The 18,300-nt window shown below is 54.6% G+C and overlaps 2 protein-coding genes across 3 annotated transcripts; one reads left to right on the top strand and one right to left on the bottom strand.

The window, feature by feature from the left end:
* The first annotated feature begins 223 nt into the window (after positions 1–223).
* On the top strand, positions 224–8,484 carry RAX (retina and anterior neural fold homeobox). 2 transcript variants are annotated; one of them, XM_080572025.1, is made up of 3 exons: positions 224–561; positions 680–894; positions 1,675–8,484. In XM_080572025.1, the coding sequence occupies exons 1-3, from the start codon at positions 285–287 to the stop codon at positions 2,125–2,127; spliced, it is 945 nt and encodes a 314-aa protein (XP_080428151.1). In that variant the 5' UTR covers positions 224–284; the 3' UTR covers positions 2,128–8,484. The 2 variants fall into 2 exon arrangements, with proteins under 2 accessions (XP_080428151.1, XP_080428152.1); XM_080572026.1 differs by having other exon boundaries at positions 245–561; positions 680–906.
* A 2,066-nt stretch (positions 8,485–10,550) lies between these two features.
* Positions 10,551–16,678, bottom strand: GRP (gastrin releasing peptide). The gene is made up of 3 exons (XM_080572489.1): positions 16,366–16,678; positions 14,297–14,547; positions 10,551–10,926 (listed from the first exon to the last, which is right to left on the bottom strand). Exons 1-3 carry the CDS (start codon positions 16,511–16,513, stop codon positions 10,873–10,875), a joined length of 453 nt encoding a protein of 150 aa, XP_080428615.1. The 5' UTR covers positions 16,514–16,678; the 3' UTR covers positions 10,551–10,872.
* Positions 16,679–18,300: the final 1,622 nt, after the last annotated feature.

Genomic DNA, 18,300 nt, shown 5'->3' with positions numbered 1-18,300 from the left:
CGGGGCCGGCGGGGCGGGGAGAGGCGGGGGCAGTGGCGGCGCTGGGGGGGACGGGGGGGGCGGGGGGTCAGCGGGCGGCGGCGGCGGGGCCCTGGGGACGCCCTGCCTCCCCGCCAGGCCGGAGCGGCGCGGGGCCTCGCCTTCCCTCTGGCCCACCGCCCCCCGGCACTCCTCCCCCGCCCCGAGGAGGCCAGCCCGCCGGGCGGCGCCGTGCCAGAGCTGCCCGCGCCGCCCCGGGGCCGGGCGGGAGCGCCGCCGCGCCGGGACCCCAGGCCGGCCGCCCCATGCACCCGCCCGGCGCCCCGCTCGCCATGGCCGAGGGCGCCTTCTCGCTGTCGGCTCCGGCGGCGCGCAGCCCCGGGGGGAACCCGTCGAGGCTGCACAGCATCGAGGCCATCCTGGGCTTCACCAAGGAGGACGGCCTCCTCGGCCCCTTCCCGCCCGACGGCGGCGCCGGCAGCGCCAAGGAGGCGGACAGGCGGGGTCCCCGGCACGGCCTCCCCAAGATGCCCGGGGAGCCGCCGCCGGCCGAGCGGCAGGGCCGCCCCGAGCGCTTCCAAGGTGAGCGCGGCGGGCGAGGGGCGCCGGGTCCCGGGCGGGCGGGCGGCTCTCCCCGCGGCCCGGGGCGGGCCCGGCCGGGCGGTCGCGCTGCCGCTGACTCGCCTCTCTCCCCCCGCAGAGCCGTACTGCCCCGGCAGCGCCAGCCCCGAGCTGCCCGCCGGCGGCGGCGAGGGGAAGCCGTCGGACGAGGAGCAGCCCAAGAAGAAGCACCGGCGGAACCGCACCACCTTCACCACCTACCAGCTCCACGAGCTGGAGCGCGCCTTCGAGAAGTCCCACTACCCCGACGTGTACAGCCGCGAGGAGCTGGCCATGAAGGTCAACCTGCCCGAGGTCCGCGTGCAGGTAACGCCCGCGCCCGCACGGACGGCCCCGGCCCCGGCCCCGGCCCCGGCCCCGGCCCCGGCCCCGGCCCCGGCCCCGGCCCCGGCCCCGGCCCCGGCCCCGGGAGTGCTGGTGCAGCACGGCCCGGCCGGACCCGGCGCAGCCCCGCGTTCCCGGCGCCGGCAGCCCCCGGCCCGGCTCGGCCCGGCCCCTCACTCGTGGCAGCGGGAGGCGCTCAGCCCCGCCGCGCCGACGGCCCCGTTGCTCCGGTGCCGCTGCCGCCAGCCCCGGCCGGCGCCCGGCCGAGCGGCCCCGCGGGGCGCGGGCCTCCGCCGCAGCTCCGGGCGCGTCTCCGGCCGGCCCCACTCGCACGGCCCCGCCGCGGCGGGCGCAGCTTGGCCCCGCCGGCAGAGACCTGCGGAGGCCGGGGCCGTTTCTCATCCGGCCGCCGCCGGTTAAGCGGCGTGTCGCGCTCCAGGGGTCCGGAGCGGCAGAGCCGGGCGGTAGACCTGGGAGCGGCGCGGCCCCAAGGTGGCTCCGTGCAGCCCATGCCCGGACAGCGGCAGGGTGTCTCCACGGGGCCCTCACCGCGCTTCTTCCCCGAGCCCACGGGAAGCACCTCCGAGTCCGCTCCTGCCCCGGTGCCTTCTCCTGCCCTGCCCTGCCCTGGTCCATTCCCTCTGCTCCATCTCGCGTGTCCCTCTGTGCCTGGGAAAACCTCTGCCTTCCACGGCAGTGGCAGCGCTGTCCGGGGGCAGCGGTGCCTGGCTAACACGGCTGTGCTTGCAGGTGTGGTTTCAGAACAGACGGGCCAAGTGGCGGCGGCAGGAGAAGCTGGAGGTGACCTCTATGAAGCTTCAGGACTCACCTATACTCTCCTTCAACCGCTCATCGCAGGCGACCCCCATGGGCCCCCTCAGCAGCAGCCTGCCCCTGGAGACGTGGCTCAGCCCGCCCGTGCCCAGCAGCACGGCCCTGCAGAGCCTGCCTGGCTTCGTGGCCTCTCCGCAGAGCCTGCCTGGCAGCTACACACCACCGCCCTTCCTGAACTCTCCGGCCGTGACCCACGCGCTGCAGCCCCTGGGGGCAATGGGGCCACCGCCGCCTTACCAGTGTGGGGCCACCTTTGTGGACAAGTTCCCCTTGGACGAGGCGGACCCACGCAACACCAGCATTGCTGCCTTGCGGATGAAGGCCAAGGAGCACATCCAGTCCATCGGCAAACCCTGGCAGACGATCTGAGCTCCCTCTTCCAGCACCTGGGACAAAAGCACTGGGAAGGCTGGTACCGGGATGCCCAAGGGATGCCCTTGACCCGCTCTGGCTCCTCTGGATGAGGACCTGACAACGGAGGGCTGTCCCTCACACCAGCTGTTTCCCCATGCCCTGGCTTGCTTTGTATTTTGTGGTCATTTTAATCTCCTTTTCCACATGCCCTGCGGAGTTAGGGGTCAGATCATAGCTTAGGAAAAAAATCTCTTTCGTTCTCCCTTCTTGGCTGGATGCTTTAGTTGCAATAAAAGCTGAAGTAGGGCGAAGAGTGGCGTAGGGTGGCTGGGAACCAAGGCCTGTGTGATCTGGGGAGGGTTTTCTGTTTGCACCATTAAATGGCACAACTGGTGTGAAGGCTGTGCGTTGTGTGTCTGCACAAGGGGGCTGCCCAGGCCAGGCCCTCCGCTGCCTCTGGCGTGCGGTGGGGAGCGGCAGGCCCGGCCGTGGCCCTCTCCCTCCTTGCAGCCCAGCCTTGCTGGGGGTCTCCTGCTGCCCCCTGCCCCTGGCTGTGGTGGCTCCCCTCAGCCACTGCTGGGGGCTCTGACGGGGCCAGAGATGTGGTCCCATGGTGGGCGCACACCCAGCCAGTGGCTCCATGCTCTGCAAAGAGCGGCCGGGGTCCACCAGGGCCCAGCTGCAGCGTTCCCGCACTCAGCAGGGCAGCCCGGGGGCCAATGGGATTTGCTGCCCCCACCCTGGGCTGCCGGCCCGCGACACCACCTCAGAGAAGGGTCTGGCAGGTCCTGCAGGCCCCTGGCTTCTCAGCCCAGCCGCTGCTTGGGGGCTGACTGAGGCAGCTGGCCTGGCAAGGCTGGGGTGCTGGCAAGGTGCTGGGCCACGCTCATCCCCCCACTGCACAGCACCCTTCCCGAGGTGCCTAAACTAAATCTGCGGCATCTTTATTTTCCATTATCTCCGTTACTGCCCGTAATGGGGCTGAGAAGCTGTAATGAAACACCCCTTCTCCTCCACTGGGCACGGGGCGCTCTGCACACTCTGGAGGTTGTGGCAATTAACGTTTCTCATTAGGGAAGGGAGAAGGATGCACAAGCGCCCTCATTGTGTCCTGGGGATGATTCAATGCAGGCTGGGAGACCTCTCCTTTCACCATTTCCCACTCGTTGTGGCCAGACAAAGGCTGGCTTCTAATTATATTTTCACAATCTGTGCGTATCTTTAAGAGTCCTGTCAGAAACAAGTATGTCAGCTTTGTTCAGCTTCACTTCAGGGAGCTTTTTAACCTCAGACAGCAGTTTCTAAACATCCCTTCACAGCCTCCTCCACAGCAGCCCCATCCGTTGTCTGGAGAGCTCCTTTTGCAGATAATAATGAGAATCCCTTTATTTTGAAAACGCCTTTCCCTCCCTCTTTGGCCTCTGTGTGCATCCAGCCTGCCTCTCTGTATCAGGCCCCGTGCTGTGTCTGGGCTTCCCTTCCCCAGCCGTGCTGGCCTGGGGGGCAGGTAGGTGCAGTGAGTGCCCTGCTGCCCCTTTTACAGGTGAGCTTTGTTTCTATCACCAAGGATGCCCAGAATACAGGGCTTGCAGTAAGACACATCTCCAGTGGCTGTGAGGGAAGGATGTCTCCTTGTGTTTGAGATGTGCCTGCACACCTGGGCTGTGTCAGAAGCAGACACATGCTAACAGATGTCTACACAGGCTGCACACACCCTGCTACCCCAGCGGCAGGAACAGTCCTACTTGGTGTTACTCGGCTTAAAACCCTCCTGCACATGAACGCATTTAACTGTCACCCAAAACCTATTTCCCGTGCTTGTTGCTCAAATTAGCAAGCAAGACCCCGAGATTTCAGTGGTGCTCTCCCACATTTTGCCGCTATTACCCTTCCTCCCTGTTGCCTCCCATTCTCCTATGGCCTGAAAAGTCACTTGAAAGACCCCCCCTGACTTTCTGTTCAGCACCGGAATCAGCATTGATGCTCAGTAACTTGAGAGAGTGAAGCACTAGTAAGAGACAGTGACAGGACAGCAAAGTGAAGACACCTATTCACTTTTATCAAGCACTTGATCCAAAATCTGCAAGCAAAAAATGATAATTACGTCAAGCTGCAGCGATTGTTCTTTTACTCGGATATTAAGCAGGTCTTTTTTTTGCATTTTGTAAATGTTAACCCTGCAATGGATTATCTACACACAAAGATAAGTTGTGTGCTTCAAGGAAAGTGACAAGTTTACTGCCAAAAAGAAACATTCTAATCTGCTAAACATGAGTGGTCACAGAGAGGTAAATATTTTTTAAAACCAATAAAGGGACAGAACTTGCATCTCTCTTTTACCTTGTCTGGTTTCCTGTATTCCTACACTTTCTTTCAAATTGTCCCATTCCATTTTAAAAGCTCATTTGTTCAGTTTGTTGTAAATATCTTCTCCTCCTTAATTGGGTGCTGAGTCTAATAATCCTGCCTCGGCTTGTTAACTGTACAATGGCAGTCAGAGTTAATGACCCATTAGTGATTAATTCCTTAACCAGCATCTAATTGCTCACTGTAAAACCTTTTCTTAAAAGTGGATTAAATCATCTAGATCCTTAACCACTTCTTTACTCTAACTTTGCTAAGGCTCTTAGCCTGGCTGTTTCTGAGTGATCTATTTCTTCTTTTGCTTAAATTGTATTAGCAAGCTAGTATTGTTAGTGTCTATATTTGACTTCTTTGCAACATATGAAGTTCTAAGAAAGAATTATACCAATAAAAGATTGCGAGTGAAAATATTAAGATTTCTACACCCTTGCAATTAAGACAATTTCAGACAGAAAACGTTGTTATGCTAACCATGGCATTTGAGAGAGGTGGACTTGTAGGGACAGGGTTTGTCAGCGGTACGGTGCCGCTCATGGCAGTGTGTAGGCTTTGGTGGGTGAAGCTGTAAACACTTAAGAGTTTTCAGAAGAGTGGCCTGGTCTTCGCTCAGTGTCCTGGTTACGGGGCATTTGGCAGGGGCTGCCCCAGGAGACTCCTGAGAGGGATTGGTACATGGGGACAAATCCTTGCCACCATTCCACACACAGATGTGCACAGGTGCTCGCCTGGGGGTACCGCACCTCCTTGCTCAGGGGATGTGATGAGCCGGGACAGGCAAACCTTGCTGGGACCGGGAAGCAAGACAGTGTATGTCTGCTACCGGTCAAAAGGCAATCGCTCATAGTTAAATTGGCCTTGGGGAAGGCAGCCAGTATCAGCAGCTGAGGAGCTCTTTCCCCTTTCCTTCCAAGTTGCATTTTAATTGAATGAACAGGCTGAGCTAGGACCCTAGCTATGTTTGGAAAGCATTCCAATACATTTCCAGGTAAATCCCACACGACCTGTCTGAGCTTCATGTTTTTTACCTGGGGAGAGGATGGATAGATATACATTTATTCATATTATACAGACCATGAGATCACCCACTTTGCATTGGGCTTCAGAATTTTGGAAAAGTAAAATCGAATCGCTATCTCTGCATCTGCTTCATCTGTAGCAATCTCTCCACTTGCAAATGAGGTTAATCCTGGGTGATTTCTCATTAAGATATGAAATGTGGAGAGGCGGATGGCTTTTCCTGAGAAGTCTTTCCACCAGGCTTGGCTGCTTTTACCCAGACAGAAATCCCGGGCTTAATATAGAGAAGTGCTCTGTAAAGTTTTGTACAGGTCAATAGCATGAGCTATGCAGGAGAAAAGACAATTATCATCAAGAGCTTCGAAGATCTCTGAATTAGTAGTTACAAATAAAATGTCATCATGAAACTTGGTCTCAATGCCACCATTTCTCAGCAAAAAGTATGTTCTAATCTCTCTTCTTTCACAACCCTGCTCAAAATCCTGTCAGTATTCAAGAAAACTCACAAAGAATCCTGACCTATTTAAGTTGAGTAGAGTTCTGACCTGCAGTTCAGCTCAGCTGCTTTCCAGTGAAGCAAGACTGGCTCTCTGTCCAGGCTGACTCTCAGTCCCTGCTGGATGGGGTCAGGAGATGTGGCCATGTAGGTTAGCACTCCTTAGTACCCCCAGCTGTCACCCCTCTGCAGCAGCGAGCTGGCCATTGTGTCTGCTCCACAGCCATGACAGGTCACAGCCCCAGAGATGAAAGCACACAGAGGTCAGTCACAGTTTAAATTTATTTTCTGAGCTGTGGGGTCTGGGGCAATTTTGTTCCCTTCCTCTGCTGAGGACTTGTTAATGTCTGCAGGTGAGATGGAGACCTGAAGTTTTTTCTTTCCAGCTGCCTCAGCTACATCTGACAGGGGTTGCAAGTAAGAACTTTTAGCTACCTACTATCCAATAACCTCGAGTACCTGTTCCCATCTCCTGCCCACATCTGTCTTCAGTTCAATCTGTTGGGACATACTGTGAATTCCAGCTCCAACAGGCATTAATTCAAGGGTTTTTCCTTCATCTACAGTGTTTTGGGGCCAGACATTCAAGTTCTGTCTTCCATGCAGTCAGCATTGTCCTGTGTCACTGATGCCATGGGATATAAACTTGAAACTTTATTGACTTCCTTCATTATAGTTTGTCAGCCACTGAGTACCCATTTATAAAATCCTGTCATGGGAGCAAATGCTGGAATAAATCATACAAAAGAGAGCAGAACAAAAAGCAAGGAAGGAGATACTGATTAGGACATTATCACCCTGACATTACCAACTTTTCTGGCACAATGAATATGGTGTCTCCTCTCTCCTAGCATCTCCATATCCTGCCAATGGATGATGTGAAAATTGGCTGACATGCGGCTGTCATCTCTTTGGCATATGAAATTTCTGCCCCACTAAGAACTGTGAAATAAGCTTTTCTCTGTATAGAAAAGAAGTTAAAGTCAGCTAGCCAAGACTTTCAAGAAAGAGTTTAACTGTAGGCAGTAGGAATTTGGATGGCAAGAACTGAAGCTTTGGCAACTGATACTCAAAGAAGGGAGTGTTGGGGTAAACAAAGAGGATGGTGTTCCAGTTGCTGACCATCTCAGGTAGGTCAGATGTCCCTCTATTGAATCCTTCTCAGCAAGGAGGCAGCTGCAAGGAGTAAGAACACTGGACAAACCCAGAATACCAAGGAGGGGATGCTAGTTTTAAGCAATGTTTTTAAATAGATGGCTCCTCAGAAAGTCTGGCCCACCAGCAGCCCTCTCCTGCTCAAATGCCACTGCTGGCTGCAGTATAGCTCAAACACAGCATGGCTTGTATGGTAGGCAAATCTGCAGATGGTTATGCAGATGCCATAAACCAGTGTTTATGGTGAACCCATCATAAACATGCTGCTCCCCTATCCCCTCCCTGCAAGATCCTGCCAAATACTTTCTAGTTTATTAGATGCTGCCTCTGTGGGACAGGAGAGCGCCATTTAACATGCAGAGAAACTGAGGCACAGAAACACATGACTTACCCAAGCTGAGACAGGGATGGTACAACTGAGTTACCTATGCATATGCTTTTAGTGACATTTAGGAACCCCTTCGGGCAGCCTGAGCCATCCACACAGGCCTGGCACATACCACACAGGCTTTGCAAGAGAGAGAACCCTGCTCCCTCAGACCCACAGCCAGAGGCCAAGGCTGCTGGCAGCAGTAGGTGCTGTGCTTAGGATCCCACCTGGAGTCTGTACGAAGACTGCCTGAGCCTTTGGATGGCACTTCGGCCTCTGGGCTAGGCTTCTTCTCCTTCCTGGGTGTGCAGCACACGCACACCTTCACTCCAGTGCCTTTGGCCACATGAAAATTCAAAGCCACCTTCCCAAGCGCCCTTCTGATTTGGCTCAACCCCTTGCTCCACTCTGCCTTCATCACTGACAGGGCAGGGTGGGGGACGACTGATTTAGATGTATAAGTAAAGCTTTCCAGGGATGGCACCATATCCCTGAGGGTGTGTGGTGCTGGCTGAGCTGCAACATGCTGAGCAAGGTCCTTCTGCCTCGTGCGGTGTGAGGGAGGGGAGGCAGGGCTGGAACATCGTGAGAGCAGAGGGATTTTGCTGAGGTGCTAATCCTACCTGCGGGCCAGGTCTCTCGCTGTCTTAGGGCACGGCGGTGATCGGCCAGAAAAAGGAGAAATGGAAAGCGGTAAGCAAGCTTGAGTGCCAAAAGCCCTGGGCCAGCGGGTAAGTACCCCGGGTCTTCGCCGGGGCTGGCGGAATTTGGGATGCGCGCTGTGGTGACCGGAATTTGCCCTGGAGCCCAGGATATCTGCAGCGAAGCGCGCAGGTAACCACCAGCGGTCCAACTGACTGCTCGGCGCGGCGGAGAGCCTGGAGCGACGAGCCCGGCGCTGGGCGCCGCGGTGCGCCTGCACGGCGAAGGGCCGGGGGCGGCCGGGAGCGGCCGGGGGCGCCGAGGCCCGGGGCTGCGTCCGCTGCGAGGCATCCGCTGGCCGGGGGCGCCCCCTGCCGGGGCCGGGAGGAGCTGCTCCGCCGGGCGGCTGTGCAGGTCCGTGAGGCGGGCCCGTGCTGCGGCAGGGCAGGCGCCTCGCCGATGCGCCGCGTCGTCGGCTCACCGTTCCACGGCACGGCTGGGTTCGGAGGCTCCCCCGGGTGCCCCTGGCCCCCCCGGCCCGGCAGCCCCCCGAGCAGGGTGCCCAGCCCCACGTGCAGGCGGCTGCTGGAGACCTCCCCGAGCAGCCCCCAGCCCCTCTCTGGGCAGCCTGGGCCGGGGCTGCGGCACCCGCCCGGCCCGGAAGTGCGGCCTGGCGGGCAGGGGGAGCCGCCGGGGCTCCGCTACGGCCCGCAGAAGAGTCGGGAGATGCTATTTGCTATCACAGTCAATATCCCCATAGCTGTGCCGCTCAGATAGAAACTGGATGTTCACACTAGCCTTAAACTGGTCCTAAAGGTCCTAAAGCCAAATCTTCCATCCCCTTAAGCATGCACTTCAACCGTACAATTATGCCAAAGGAGGGCATAGCAGCGAACGAGCAGGATATTGTACATCCCATTGCCTGGACAGAGTGCCAAACTCAGAGCTGTGAATTGCCTTTTGTAGCCTGGCCGGCCTCAATGCTCAGCTCCCATCATGAGATCCCTCCAACCTGCACAGCTAGCTTGCGAGTGCCTGGAGTCCATTGTTTCCATCAGTCATGCATCTTAGATGCATAGTTTGTGTCTGGGCTTGCACACGACTGCCTGAACCTAGAGTGGGCAATGTGGAAGCCAGCTCATGCCTGAGTGTCTCAGTGATGCCTTTTCCAGATCCTTCCCCAGCAGTCAGTGCACACCGGTGTACCTAAGAAGTCCCTAAACAACTGCATCAGAGAGTCAGATGTATTCAGACCACTAGCTACAAGGCTTGATGCTCCGAAAGGGATGAAGATGTCTCAGCAGCGGTACTGAAAAATGGGACGCTCTGACAGCTGGCTCTGACCTGTACTTGCCTAACATCTTGGCAGCCTAGCAGTGCCCTGCTCTGCAAGAATGTTCCTTGCAAGGTCCCTCCAGTGCAAGTCCTGTTCTCTCTTGCCTACTTTCTCCTTAACCCTCCTAATCTTTTATCCCCAAGTGCACAGTGCCTCAGCCTGTGCTCTGGTGTTTAATGAACAGCAAAGGCTGGTGCCTCTGCTGTTGTGGTGAGTAAACAGCTCATGGGCTGTGGCACTGCTGTTTTAGGAGGCACCATTTTCTTTCTTATTCATTCTTCTTTGACCCAGGTCTGTTACTCCTGTCACGATGAGTCAGTCTGTTACCAAAACTTCCAGACCCTTCTTGTAGCTGCATCAGATAGGCACAGCTATGAGCCCATGACTTGGACAAACACTCCTGCTCCACAGCATGGGCCAAGGAAGGTAGAAACTACACTGAAGATTGACCTTTGTCCAGATCTGCTTCTCCTGCGTTGTGCTGGGCTTCCCCTCATCCTTACGGTCTGGTCTGTCAGTGCTCTCATTTGAGAGGTGGCAGCACATTATCTCCTTGTCTGGGTCTTTGATGAAGGCACTCTCCAGTTGGGTAATGAAAACTACAAGTAAGCAAGGAGCATTGCTTAGCTATAATGTGTTGTAGCCCCACAAAAGGTGTCACTCACTTGTTCTCCTGGGAGGCAATGTTCTTCCTTTAGACTCCTGTGGAAACACGATGGTGCTGGACCTGCTAGTCACATCTGTAGGAGTGCGTGCGTGTGTGGGAGCGTGCTCAGCTGCCGCTTCGCCTCTGAGTCAAACGAGGCAGAGCATCGCTCAGCAGACCTGCCTGCTGCCTGCCGTGGCAGTGCGTCGCGTTTCCTGCACTTGGTGCAGAGCTACCTTGGGAAGGCAGTGTCAGCTCCCCTTTATTGAACAAAAGGACAGGCCAGGGAGCAATTCAAGAAGAGCTTCAGTGGAAAGTGAATCATTCTATTGTATCTTTGTTACTAGCTACGACACAGCCAATTTCCATTTTATTAAATAAAAGTATAAACTCGGCCTTTTTGTTCAAACTATTTATTGCAAATGTTGAAATGTCATGTAATTTTAAACTAAGAGATGAACTGATTAGATAGACGTTGTATAATTAGTTGGAAGACCCTTCCACGACAATTATGCATATCAAAGCCATTTAAGTGAGAAAATGCAACCTTTAAAATGAAGTAGAGCGTAGTCATTGCTGAAACATACAAGAATATTTGTATTTAGATATTTTACTCAAAGGAAATATTGTTTACAGAAAGGAAACCTTGTTGATTATCTGATACAATCAAGTGCTTGTGAAACATAGTCTCTTATGGAAAGTATTCCATTTCTTCAAGGTTTAGAGACCTTCTTTCAGCTTGGAGTGTTCTCTTTCATATTCACAACTTGAAGCAAATACTCCATCATCTAATAAAGAGAGAAAAATAGTATTTATAGATGAGTCCTGACAAAAGTCACTCACTAAGTTAATAAGTCTAATACACAGGCTGCTCTGTGTATTCACATAACAAACAAATTCCTAATAATCTTTCCAAAACAGACCTCATTTGTCTCAGCTTAATAACCAACTGCTGAAGTATGAGGAAAGTCGTTCTCCTGAATAATTCAGTCTGCCATCTCATTTATATAATGTCTCATTAGTGATAAAAAGCCAAGTCACAGAAACAATTTAAAGCTTATTTTCCAACTTACTTTTTACACTTAGACCAGCTTGCAGAAGAGATTTCCTTTCTGTCCTTTAACTACTTTAATTGTAGTTTATTCACTGAATAAAGAGCAGGCGAAGTCTTCATTTGCTAATTTCATTTGCATTAACTGAAAATAGGAGAAACTAACTCAGGCACACCACCCTAAGCCTAATTTCCTGCTATGCTCAATTCTTGGCCATTTTGACTGTCTGTGTGCAATGATACTTATCCTCCTTTGGTTCAGTCCACTAGAAAGGGTTTTTTTAATTATTATTATTATTATTTTATTGTTATTGAGAACTGTACAGCACAGTGTGAGCATCAGTGGTGAAGAACGCACTGAGTGAATTTGAGCTAAGAAACAAGACCCTGAATTGAATTACCTGAAGGAAATATCTGTATTTACTTCTGCAGCCTCTGACTTTGGGGGTAGTAACTTCTGACCTTAAATTTAAAGTTCAAAATTTAAACTACATCAGTTACTTTTGAAAAATTCCATGAAATAAAGCCTGTATCAATACACTGCTTCCCAACAGAGCCTGTCTTCACTTACGTTCAGCAGATGGGAGCATAGGGTTGCTCACACACGGTGAGAGACTCCTTGTGGTTAGCATCTCCATGAGTGCTTACCCAGTCTACGACAATTACAGCTGCCTTGATCATGATTTGGTCTTGGGAAGGCTATTTCATCAGCTGAAAGTAGAGTTCGTGATTCATCTTTTCTTGCTCACATTTCAGCACCGCAACTCAGTAGACGATTTCACAGTGAATACTAATCCACTGTAAACATGGTGGCTGGTTCCTCCTAGAGCTGGTTTCTATTTCAACTCAAACACAATATGGCTGGAAAAGTATCCAATGCCGAGTACAAACTTCTCATATCCACTCCACCATCATCATCAGTTTACTCTACTTGGCCACCTTCCACCTAGGCAGGTAGCTAATTTCATCCTTCCTGTACACAGACACCTTCATTAGCTGTGGTACAGCAGCACTTTAAATGAAGGTGTTGCCTGCACCAAGTATATTCAACATGGAACTCCTCCCATCCAGAAAAATCTACAGAATCAAAATCCAACGGTCATTTACACTCTTCTGTCACTGCATATACGTATGTCCGAATTTTGTATGTACCAGAATTCCATCTTTTTAAATAAACATTGCCTCTTTTTAAAAAGATAACAATTACCATTATTTAAAGGTTTAGGAAATTATCACAGTCTTCTAAAATCAAAGCTTACATTTAATCTTCAGGTCTTCTGCATCAGGAAGGCAGATCTCAAACAGATATATATAGATATATAGTTTGATTTTTAGGTGCTGGGTTTTTGCTTTCTGAAGCCAATGGGAAAAATACCTTCCATCTTCTCTAGACTGCATATAATCAGCTGTTTGTGTCCAACAGACAGAAAGGACAGCTTTGGCATTCCTTTCATGATTATGCTTTACTTCAGAATAGAGACAAGCTAACTTTATGCATTGGAAACAAAAGGTTCTATGGCAAAATGAGGTTCTGCCAGTTGTTGTATGTCTTAGTTACAGGAAAGACATATTTATTTTACCCCTCATTTGAGAATTCTGGAGACTTAAGGCAATAATCTCATTATTCCATGTATATGTTCAATGTCTGACCCCAAAACTGTGGATATTAATTTAGGGTAAAAGTACACGTGAATAGAATTCAGTAAGGGCAATATCTGGCCTTTTTAAGTAAGATTTATTACCAAATAGTTATAGACGTCAAAATATTTCCCTCTTTACATAGCATAATGGAATTTGTTTGTCTAATTTGATTACAAAGCTGCACACAGCAGAGCTGAGGATGCGATAAATAGCTTACTTTTTAGATAGTATTAATCACAGTTATTATAAGCATCACTGTCATAAAGCCATAGCCAGAAAGAAACATATGGACAGCATTCATATCAGTGGTGTAAGAGACGTAAATCATGACTTAATTTAATGAGTAAATCTTTATCCTTATGCAAGTCAGCGACAAGGTATTCATTGACCACTGCACTAGGATTTCAAGAGGGAGACCAAGGTGAAGTTAGCTGAGGAATATTAACTATGTAATATCACTGTAGAATATGGGAAGAAAAAACTCTTCCCGCTAATGTCTTTAATGGTGTGTGTTATTCTTTCTATACTGTTTCAATGTCACCCAGAAGAATCCTGCAACTCTATCACCATTTCTGAATCTCATGCGTTATAAAGAAAGGAGTTTTCTAGTACATTTTGCAGTTTACTTGATAAATCTTTTAGACTCAGAGTACTTTCTGCAAAACCTCACTGATATCCTTCTGAGTGCATTTCACAGGATTTTCCAAAAGAACAGGGGTGAATCTGTACTTGTACCAAAGCCTTGTTACCTCGTGAACTAGGACTCATAAGTATACTAACTTCAGGGAGGAAGAGGCTGGTCCTAGGTGCACATTAAAGCTTGTCTGTAGCCACAGATTCTTTCTGCGTGACCAGAGATGACCACAGTAGTGGTCCGCATCATCAGCCAGAGAAACTGATGCTTGGGGGAAAAAGACTTTGGCGTGAGCCAAATGCAGAGCTAGGAGCTGAAGAAACCCTCCAGCTCAGCTGCTCCATCCCCTGGGGCTGCAGCGCCTTGAAGGCAAACATGATAATGGCACCTGGAACGGCAACAGAAGGGAACAGCTGGTGTGATGTGCTTTGCACACAATGCTCTTTGCCTTCTCTCTGCATGCACGCCTGTTTTTCACACTAGCTTGTTTTTGCTGAGTTGATACAGAACTTGCTGTTGATGTGGTCATCTCAGCATGAAGTGCTAGAAAATAAAAGAATATAACAACCGAGCAACTTGAAGGGAATCCAGACACTGCAATCTCTTGAACACCTGCCGAATTTATGCCCAGCAGCAAATCAGTTCATAAGCAATATAATCTGTGACTGACAATTTCTAATCAAGAGTAAAATCCTACTTGACTGAATGACTAGTGCATTAGGCACATTTCTAGTAATTTTCTGGACAACACACAAGTTAGAGGAAGCCAATACGTCACTGTAACACAGAAGTTGACTTTAAGGAATATTTTTACAGGTTTTGTCTTACTTACATCTTTCCAGCTGCTATTGTCATCTGTCTCCCAGGTATTCCTCGTATACCAGGGAAGCCCTCCTTTTAAGAAGTGAGCACTTTTATTTTCATTCCCTTCCAGCAGCCGTAGCAAATATTTGGACATTTCTTCCCACTGCAGAGAGTCATCCAGCTGCTTGATATTTTCAGGTAGTGCTGAAAATGGGATCTTGCTTTCTTCTTCATAACCATAAGGAAAATCTCCAGTGCTCTTTTTCCCCATTAAATGTCCTGTAAGAACAATGACTGTAGCATGAAATTCACCCAGACAGGCATGGATTTGATAGCTCAAACATCAGCTGGAAGTTCAAATTGACCGATAGTGTGAGGGAAGGAGAGGGAAGGGGAGAGAAGAGAAGGGAAGATGTTGAAACTGAAGCACAGCTGGGACTGGAGATGTTGTCGGTATTGTGCACAACTGGTTTCCTACACTGGCAGAAGGAATGTTTCTCCAAACTGGGCAGAGATGACCACACATTTTGCCTAGAGCTAGGGAGAGGCACCTGGTTAGATTTGCTGGAATAAGGACTGGACGGAGAAGCTGAAAGTCTTAGACTTTCCTTGCCTTGATGTGAGATGTGGGAACTCTAATATTAAAGTCTACGCTCCAGTGCCTTTCCAGCAGCTGAACTGGACGCGTTTTTGCCATCCCATGCTTTGCTGCCATTAAAACGCAATCGTAATCGGCGCTGGGCTGCGAAGGAGACCACCGGGAGTGGCCGGCTCCGTGCTGAGCACCCGAGGGCAGCGGCTGCGCCTCGGCGCTGGGCAGCTCCAGCTCCTGCCCAGCTGCCCTCGGGCTGGCCTCTGGTTCCCGGTCTGAGCACGGCGGCAGCGGGAGGCGACACGGTCACCGCGTACCCCGCGCCCTCGTGCAGCGCAGCCCCGTACCGCGGAGCGCGGCGCGGCGGGGCCGGCAGCACCGGGGCGGGCGCGGCCGGCGTCGCCCCTCCTGTAGCGCCCGTGCGCTCCCAAGTCCCGGCACCGGCACCCCGTGCCGACCGGAGCCCGGCGCTCCCGGCCGCGGGGGAGACGGGACGGCCCCTGGCGGGGACGCGGCGACCGAGGGGACGGCGGCGGCCGGCGCAGCAGGTGGCCCGGAGCCCGACGGGGCGGGTCGGGACGGGGCGGGTCGGGACGGGACGGGACGGGGCGGGACGGGGCGGGACGGGACGGGACGGGACGGGAAGGGTCGGGACGGGACGGGACGGGACGGGACGGGGCAGATCGGGACGGATCGGGACGGGACGGGACGGGGCGGGACGGGACGGGGCGGGACGGGACGGGACGGATCGGGACGGGTCGGGTCGGGACGGGACGGGACGGGACGGGACGGGGCAGATCGGGACGGATCGGGACGGGACGGGACGGGACGGGACGGGGCGGGGCGGGACGGGACGGGTCGGGGCGGGACGGGACGGGTCGGGGCGGGACGGGACGGGGCAGATCGGGACGGATCGGGACGGGACGGGACGGGACGGGACGGGACGGGACGGGGCGGGGCGGGACGGGACGGGACGGGGCGGGACGGGACGGGACGGGACGGGACGGGGCGGGTCGGGACGGATCGGGACGGGACGGGACGGGACGGGGCAGATCGGGACGGATCGGGACGGGACGGGACGGGACGGGACGGGGCGGGTCGGGACGGATCGGGACGGGACGGGACGGGACGGGTCGGGTCGGGTCGGGACGGGGCGGGTCGGGGCGGGACGGGGCGGGTCGGGACGGGACGGGACGGGGCGGGTCGGGACGGGACGGGACGGGAGGGAACGGGACGGGACGGGACGGGACGGGACGGGACGGGACGGGTCGGGACGGGACGGGACGGGGCGGGACGGGTCGGGTCGGGTCGGGACGGGACGGGACGGGACGGATCGGGACGGGACGGATCGGGACGGGTCGGGACGGGGCGGGGCGGGAGGGAACGGGACGGGACGGGACGGGACGGGGCGGGACGGGTCGGGTCGGGTCGGGACGGGACGGGACGGGACGGGGCGGGTCGGGACGGATCGGGACGGGACGGGTCGGGACGGGACGGAGGCTTACCCACAGCCCAGTGGCTGCCGCGGGGATAGATCTTGGTGAGCGCGGGGGAGCCGCCGGGCTGCAGGGGCGCCGCGCCGCCCTGCGCCGCCAGCAGCGCCAGCGCCAGCAGCGGCAGCGCGCCGGGCCGCCGGGGGCCGCCGCCGCCCATCCTGCCGCTGCCGCTGCCGGTGTCCCTGCCCGTGTCGGTGCCGGTGCCGGTGCCCCTGCCCGTGCCCGTGCCGCCGTCGAGCCGCCCTCCGCTGCGGGCCGGCCCCCGCCCGGGCTCCGGCTCCCGCTCCGGCTCCTGCTTCGGCTGCGGCTGCGGCTGGGCCAAGCGCTGCCGCCGCCGCCCCCCTTTATACGGAGCCGGGACCGGGCGCGAGCGGAGCTCCCGCGCCTGACGCCTCCTCACGGGGCCGGGGCTGCGGCCGCCCCCGGCCCCCCGTGCCTCCGGCCTGCCTCCGGCGGGGGCGGGGGCGGCCTCACGCAGCCCGGACCCCCCCGCTCCGGCGGGGGGAGGCGAGGGGACGCCGCTCCCGGGGTTCTGCGGCCGCCCCGTCGGGTCGCTCTCCCCAGCCGCCCCCGCCGCAGCCCCGGCGCCCCTCCACCGGCTGCCCCGGGGCCGCTCGCCCTGTCCCGGCCGCTCACGGGGGCGCCGGGGGGTCCCGTGCTTGCGGAGAGCGCCGGCCATTTCGCTCGTAGCCGTTTTCTAATTGCGTTTGCAAGCCAGCAACTTCAGAGAAGTCTGTGCTCCCCTCGCCCCCTTCGCCTGGCGGCTGTGCTGCCCTGCGGCGGCCGCGGGCGGGCCGGGTTCCCTGCGCCGGGCAGCCCGGCGGGGCCGCGGCGGGAGCGGAGGAGCTGGGCGAGGGAGCGCGGGTGCAGGCGCCCGGCTCTGCCCAGGGGGAGGCTCTCACGCTGCCAGGCCAGGCTGCAGGACCCGGGAGCCAGGGTGTATCACAGTATCACAGTATCACAGATTTCTAGGTTGGAAGAGACCTCAAGATCATCGAGTCCAACCTCCGACCTAACACTAAGTACTCCACTAAACCATATCGCTAAGCTCTACATCTAAACGTCTTTTAAAGACCTCCAAGGATGGTGACTCCACCACCTCCCTGGGCAGCCCGTTCCAATGCTTAATAACCCTTTCGGTAAAGAAGTACTTCCTAACATCCATGTCTGCCTTCCCTCTCTGTTGCACAACTGCTTTTTGGAAGGACTCTAAGGTCCAAATAAATCTGCCCGCATACAGAAAGCATGACAATGTCCCCAGAACTGATTTGCTGCTCTAGCCTGAGATGACCGAACAGGTTGACAACTTTCGGAAGAGCTTATGGGAAAAAGTTGCTCCAGCATTTTTTTGAGGCAGAGAAACCATTGTAAAATGACAAAACGCAAAGGACAGCATCATTTTAAGTTCATTGAGAGAGAAGATCTTGGGCAAAGAGTTCCTTTTAATTTTCAGCATTGCATGAATTTACTGTCAGAGGTGTTTATGAATATGACTCTCAGGTTTGCAGGACTTTCTTCTTGCCTTGCAGAGAGACCCTGTAAACTTTCCAGCACTCTGAGGCACCCAGAACGGGCTGACTTCCTGATAGTTAACGGGTGAAAGGATTTCCATCCTGAAGAGATGCTGAAGAGGAAAGGGTGGGTGAGTCGCTGAAGGAGTCAACAGAGGACTGTGGAGGCCATGAAGAACTGGAACAGTTAAGTGCGTACTCAGCTTCAGGTACGTAGATTTGGTGGAGGGAAGGTGGATGAGTAGTAGAAGCATGTGGAGTCCTGATGTGCTGTTTGTCCCAGAAGAGAACAGACACAGGGATGTAGTCGTGTGGAACTGGCACAGTTTGTGTGCTGGTTTAGTGTCTAGAGAAATGTGTCATGATACAGTTTACGGGGCTGACTGCAAGGGACTTGCCAGGTCCTTCAGCTGACCCCACAAATCTGGAACCG

The sequence above is a fragment of the Anser brachyrhynchus genome, assembly GCF_964034855.1.
Source record: "Anser brachyrhynchus genome assembly, chromosome: W".
Taxonomy (NCBI): Eukaryota; Metazoa; Chordata; class Aves; order Anseriformes; family Anatidae; genus Anser; species Anser brachyrhynchus.
Note: the sequence above shows the minus strand (reverse complement) of the source record. Positions and strands in the feature narration are given on the sequence as shown.

Bases quoted from the DNA above. Each gene is read 5' to 3' on its own strand.
- RAX (XM_080572026.1), top strand. From the start codon at position 285: ATGCACCCGCCCGGCGCCCCGCTCGCCATGGCCGAGGGCGCCTTCTCG. The intron at 562-679 runs GTGAGCGCGGCG...CTCCCCCCGCAG, and splicing joins CCGCCCCGAGCGCTTCCAAG to AGCCGTACTGCCCCGGCAGC. The intron at 907-1,674 runs GTAACGCCCGCG...CTGTGCTTGCAG, and splicing joins TGCCCGAGGTCCGCGTGCAG to GTGTGGTTTCAGAACAGACG.
- GRP (XM_080572489.1), bottom strand. From the start codon at position 16,513: ATGGGCGGCGGCGGCCCCCGGCGGCCCGGCGCGCTGCCGCTGCTGGCG. The intron at 14,548-16,365 runs GTAAGCCTCCGT...TTGTTCTTACAG, and splicing joins CGGCAGCCACTGGGCTGTGG to GACATTTAATGGGGAAAAAG. The intron at 10,927-14,296 runs GTAAGTAAGACA...TCTCTTTATTAG, and splicing joins ACAATAGCAGCTGGAAAGAT to ATGATGGAGTATTTGCTTCA.